Below are 5,903 nucleotides of genomic sequence, written 5' to 3'. Positions count from 1 at the left end.
TGTTTCTTATTTATATGATTTTAGGAGCTTCTGCAATAATGTCTAGTATACGGATTGGACGGTATACTTTTTCTAACACCATGTGTTGTCATCTTATGTCTAAGGACCTCCGGCCTGTCGAGAAGGGTAATGTTCACCGTTTCGGTTAACATTCTTGCCGTTTCGCATGTTTTTTTTAGAAAATCTACTGGTTACCGTTTGGATCTCCCTTGAGACGTAACGAAGGGTTCGTTGCCTATGCTGCCCATCGGACGCATGAAGTCCGGGTGGCTTGTCTGTTTACAACTGGCTTCGCCATTTTTGGACTTCGGGTGTCCCTATAAAACTGCCAGATTCGATTGTGTTCTAAATCATTCTTATTGTGCCATTGCTCCTAAATGTGAGATCTGCGTAAGACGTTTGGTTACTTTCTGCAAAGTTCGTTGAAAAATCGTCGTTGAAAAGGGTTGTACGCTGCTCGGTTAGCCACACTTTCACTTCTGGCCGGGAGGGATCCCGGGAGCATTGAAGCGTCGCTACCGTGCACAACATTAGCTTCACACACCAGTATTATTGTTCTTCTCCTTACATCCTCCCATTTCAGAGTACTTTGTCATTATTGTCGTTACTGCATCCGTACTGGCCTCATTTCCGACTTATCCACTTCCTGCTCGGCTCGCTAATAGGTAACATCCCTAACCCCTGTTTCTGTCTTTGGTTTCTTGTCCGTCATATGCTTATTGCGACTGATGAAAGATGACCTGCACCAGACTGCAATTTCTGGGCCTAACAAATAGTTCTATGACGGCTAGTCTTTGGCAGTGTTATAGCTGCTCCCGCCCCTTGTTGTCTTGTCAACTTGAACGAATTTAAGGTAATTTTTCTGGTTGCCTGAAACTCATATGCTGACTAGGCTTGTAAAGGGTCATTGCTCTCTTTTCCTTGTCATTTTCCCTTACGATATTTCCGCTAACTGTAGCAGGGCGTGAATTTTTGTTTCCTTGACCTCTCCCTCTCCTCCCTAACCTATTTTCTGTAAATGAGCAATTTCACGCAGCTACTAAAATAATTTAGCTTTCCTGCCTTGCACCTCCTGCAACAATAGCACTTTCCTTTCCGAAGGCGGACTTTAGTCTTACCGACTATAGTTTTATATTGGCAGCACCTTATTCGTTCTAGTTTTTCCTTTGAAAGTCTGCTCCCCAAAGGGCGACCTTTTGATTAAAATAGCACTGACTCATTTACTTAGAAAGTACGACACATATCCTTAGTTTATGTTCGGGTTTTAGACGAAGGAGCTTCTCCAATTTCTACTCTAGAGAAACTGCCGTTCTCCATTTGCCCTGTCTATTTTCGTTCGCTATGTCCACTGTGGTAGTCTGTCTGCTGTTCAACCTAAGCTTCGTTTGCGTCGTGTCGTTTCTTGATAGCTGCGTCTAGGTTTCTAATGCTGATTTTAATGGCTTGCGTGCTTTTTAGGTTGCTTTGCTCCCAGTGCTATCTGTACTTTGATGCTTTCCAGGAACGTGGTAGTTGTCTCTTTTGTGTTTTTGTTATATATCACTACGCATATCTATAAGTACGTATTTCCGTCACGTGTGGGTTCAACGGTTTTCACCGTAGCGGCCTTCGTTGTGTCCACTTTGGGCGATAGTACGCCTTACTGCTCTTCTTGCTTGTTTACCCCAGGTGAACCTAATTGTTATTGATACCGATGTATTTTTAAACTGTGCACTTGTTCTTCGTTCCTCTGTGGCTGGTTACTCTTTGTTACTCAGTAGCTCTTCTCATGAAATTAACGTCGACTTCCTCTGCTGCACGCAGGGCCGTTTTTTTCCTCTTCTCTTCTGTCTTCCATTCTCCAGCAGGTTCTGCGTGTTGTTTTTTCAATTATTATTAAAATCGTCGATATTTTCATCTTCTGCGCAGTCCTCACAGTGAGAACCCCCTGCGCTTACATTAAAATAGCTATATGAGCTGCCCAGTGGTTCTTCAGCGGACAAATTCCCCTTACTTCTACGCTTCTCGAAGCCGGCAGCTGCTGGGAAAATCGAGGGCTAACCGTGCGATGACATCCAATTCTAATTCTGGGTCATTGCTTTAACCTTCTTATTCTTTATTTGTAACAATGATGGTAATAATAAACAAGAGCGATGAAAAAAATAGTTGTAATGTAAAAGTGCTTTAATTTTAATACACACCCAAGTGATAATTTTAAACTGGATGGATAAGTAATATATTTTATACCTTGCAATAAAAGTTGCATTAATACACTATTTCCTTCTACGCATGATCATATGACTGGTATCGTTTATTGATAATTTCAAGGTAACAACATGACCACAAAGGTCCTATAGTTTCATGTATTTTGTAAACGTTTCACATACCCGTACAGTCGAGGAAGTAAGGCTACAGAAATAGAAAATGAAAGTTATCACATCTGCAAGTCCCAGCTCGACTTCGATTTACCGTTAGAGTGTATGACAAATATTGTTATTAATTTTCAGGCTACTTGAAAAATAAGTTCGTAAGGAAGCTGATAGATATAGTCCCTATTATAGCTAATCTAGATCAAACCGAAACATATTCTTGACCTAATCTTTTCCATTTTTCGCTTAATTTCAGCCCCACACGCGTCGATAGTCGAATCTCCCGAGCTTTACGTTAATCGTGGGAGTACTATAAAATTAACGTGTATTATTCACGATTGCCCTCAACCGCTAACGCATATCTTCTGGTACCATCAGGATAAGGTGAATAGGCATACAGATCAATCCTATGGAAATGCTACGATAGCTTTGAATCTCAGAAATGTTTGCTTTGCTGTGATTCAATATCTTAATGTATATTTGCTTTACTAATAGTTCCACCGTTTTATCTTTTTTGCTGGTCTATTACTGATGCCTGTTCTTGAGGTGATTAATTATGAGCGACATGCAAACATTACAATAGAACGAGCGACTCCCAGCTCCAATGAGGTGAGTGGCTGGTCTGCATCAGCAGGTTCCTGGAATTCCTCCGGAGTACCGCAACGAGGTTCTGTCTCGACTCAGGTCTCTCGGCTGCTTATACCCGCAGCATCTGCCGAACATTCGGGTCGATACACATGCGCTCCGATACATTCTAATGCGGTTGTCGTGCACGTTCATGTGCTCCACGGTAGGTAAACAGAAATGGTGTAAAAAAACAAGTTTAATTGTATAGGTTCAGGCACAGACAGGGGCAGAAAATAGACTCGGTAGATATTGCAGTTAGAGGATGCTGACGAAAGTCACACAGAACTGTGCCAGAATACCTGTAATCTAAGGTCTGGTGTCCATTAATTCACACCCTAAATTTTTGAACAAACGCGATCAAAACAGTCGCCCACTATAACCTATGTTATATTTCCAAATTTGTGTATATATACATGCGCAGCAAAATGTTGTTTACCTGAGCGGTTTGTAAAGTTTGTGGCGCTAATTGCATGTTTATTATTAAGAATGACCTTTAAGAATTTGCAAGATAATTTTTAACATAAAAAATTTGCGAAACAAATTATTTTAAGGGTATTAAGAATTTTCAGGTTCTAGCAGGCCAAGCGTAACAGACAATTGAAAAGAGAAGCGTCTACTAAAAGCGACGTAAGATAGATTTCTAGTAGCATCAGTCTACGACATCGCAAGGAAGAGCTGCATGCACTTCTACAATATTTCCATGCCAATTCACTTGTTTTTGCTTCGATTAACGTCTTAAGAATGAGAGTTATCTCTATCTAGCGCAGTCAGGGTTAATGTAGGTAGAATAGTAGCACTTTTTTTTTTTATGACTATTCTGTTTTTTATTCGCGTTTTAGCGGAGGAACATTTGGCTCGCAAATCTCACGAAGCCTCATCAGCTGGTTCTACTGGTAGCCCGGCTGATCGTCCCTGGTCGCTTTCCATTCACGCCAGCCTGTCGTTGCTTGCACTCGAGCTTTTCTTTTTGTTGGTAGTTGCGAGCACCACGTGACAGCAGCTTAATCTCCGGTCATGTCGATCGGATTTCCAGGTGAGTACGTTCTACCATTACTCCTATACGGTTATATAGCGCATATATAATATCTACATTCAACTAGCTACCTGCGAATCACCTGATATAGCGGGTCATTGGGAGCAACTCTTATTGTGCATGCATTAAACGAGAAATAGCTACTTTGAAGTCTAATGCATCGTGATACTTTTTTTGATGCTTTCCTGTCTGACTCATGTAGTCGTCAAACGAGTTATCTTCATCAACTACAGCTAGAACTGACGCTAATTCCAGCTTGATACGCAAAATGAAGTCAAAGATGTGCACAAAACTGTTCACAGCCATTCCTACCTCAGAGTCCGAGGACTTCATGCAAAGCCATCATATCAACGCCACCCGAAGCGCTGAAACAATGCAGGTTCAGCGTTCAGCGGGCTGCACCCTCCAGCTTCAGGCAACAGGGTGTACAATCGCCTTGGGCACCGAGTTACCACTCTCAGGACGGGAACGCGATGGACCGAACTTTGTGTAGAAAAAACGAACCACTGGTGCAATGGTCTGCCAGTTATTTGTATGTTTATCTATATAGATATTTAAAAATAAAGCTCCTTTAGAACATGTTGCTAATGTGGGTTGATTTAATTGGAAACTAATTTATACAGGCTTGAAGCATTACTACTGCTATTTTACGTATGGTACCAATGCCTAAATACATCATCGAGAGAAAGGAAACGGAAGAATCTATGAGAAAATGAACAAAAAACGAGATAGTTAGCATGCCCCGGTTGTTTTCATGGGGTCGTCTTTGTACATTACTAGCATATCAGGACAGATATGAACGACGGCAAGGATAACTGCAAATATATTCGCCTATATGGACGACAGATTTAGAAATAAGCTTCAGATGGACGAGTGCTAGTACATCTCCGGAACGATATAATTCTTTACAAGAAACGATGGTCCAGTGAACATCCGATCTCAGACGAAGGCCAAAAAGCACCAACTAAATTTTTAACGATGTATACTATTAGGACGTTGGCAGGCTTTGTTACCTGCCGGATGTGTTCGTCTTCGCATATGACTCTGTGGGTTGTTGTTAAAATTTTCTAAGGTTGATAAGGTAAAAACGCGATCGTATTTAATGCCTTTTGTTTCAGCAAAAATGTCGTGCGCAGAAAGAGCGTTGCCGCACAGAAGCAAATGCTGAATTTACCATGTTAAATCTGTGCTTGAAGAGGATATCTACTCTAGTTGAATTAACTAACGTTACGTTATGTGATAATATATCTTAACTTTGATTTTTTGCGGGCTGTTGATCGGTGGGTAACTTTTTGCGCCGTCCATACCGTCCCTGATACCGTAGACGATTAGTGATCGTGTGTCTATTCGTCTAATACATTTAAGTTGAACAATGAAATACAACATCTGTGATATAACTGTACATATATAAGCGTTAGTCAACGACAAGAGGAACAGTATGTAAAAAAAAAAGTATCAAATAAATGATGATCATCAATATAAATGTACGTTTCATGTGTACTGTTGCGATGCGCAGTAGATATCATTAGACAGATCATTATAGATACTCTCGGGAGCTCAAAAATCTCAGGTATCTACTAACGTAACTAGTAAACAATGTATATAATATTAATAATAAGTAATGGCTAGAAAAACAAGTTATTAGATAGGAGTAACTTGATACATGCTTACGATATGCTTAGGAAAAAAGACAAGGTTATTTAATTCAGAAAATGGGAACTTTTACTTAGCAAGTCAAAGTATAGGACATAACACTATGTTCGATCTAATATTCTCGTAAGCGACAACTGTTTCCCGAAGATATTCCTAACAGCAAATGGTCATTGCTTCGTTCCTGGATAGTTTTCACCATTGCGCTCAGCTTCTGGGTCAACGAAATCGAACCCATAGCGAAG

The 5,903-nt window shown here is 40.6% G+C and overlaps 1 protein-coding gene across 3 annotated transcripts in view; it reads left to right on the top strand.

Annotated features, from left to right (window-relative positions):
• LOC111259386 (uncharacterized) overlaps positions 1–5,481 on the top strand; it is a 38,511-nt gene extending 33,030 nt beyond the window's left edge. For all 3 annotated transcript variants that reach the window (XM_022831351.2, XM_022831353.2, XM_022831354.2), the window contains exons 4-7: positions 2,605–2,732; positions 2,895–3,138; positions 3,815–4,008; positions 4,211–5,481. In XM_022831351.2, coding sequence (XP_022687086.1) covers positions 2,605–2,732; positions 2,895–3,138; positions 3,815–3,969 — 527 coding nt within the window. In that variant the 3' untranslated portion in view covers positions 3,970–4,008; positions 4,211–5,481. The remainder of the gene's footprint in view (positions 1–2,604; positions 2,733–2,894; positions 3,139–3,814; positions 4,009–4,210) is intronic.
• The last annotated feature ends 422 nt before the right edge of the window (positions 5,482–5,903 follow it).

Source organism: Varroa jacobsoni, unplaced genomic scaffold, assembly GCF_002532875.2.
Source record: "Varroa jacobsoni isolate VJ856 unplaced genomic scaffold, vjacob_1.0 scaffold_327, whole genome shotgun sequence".
Taxonomy (NCBI): Eukaryota; Metazoa; Arthropoda; class Arachnida; order Mesostigmata; family Varroidae; genus Varroa; species Varroa jacobsoni.
This window is presented reverse-complemented; position numbering and strand designations above follow the sequence as displayed.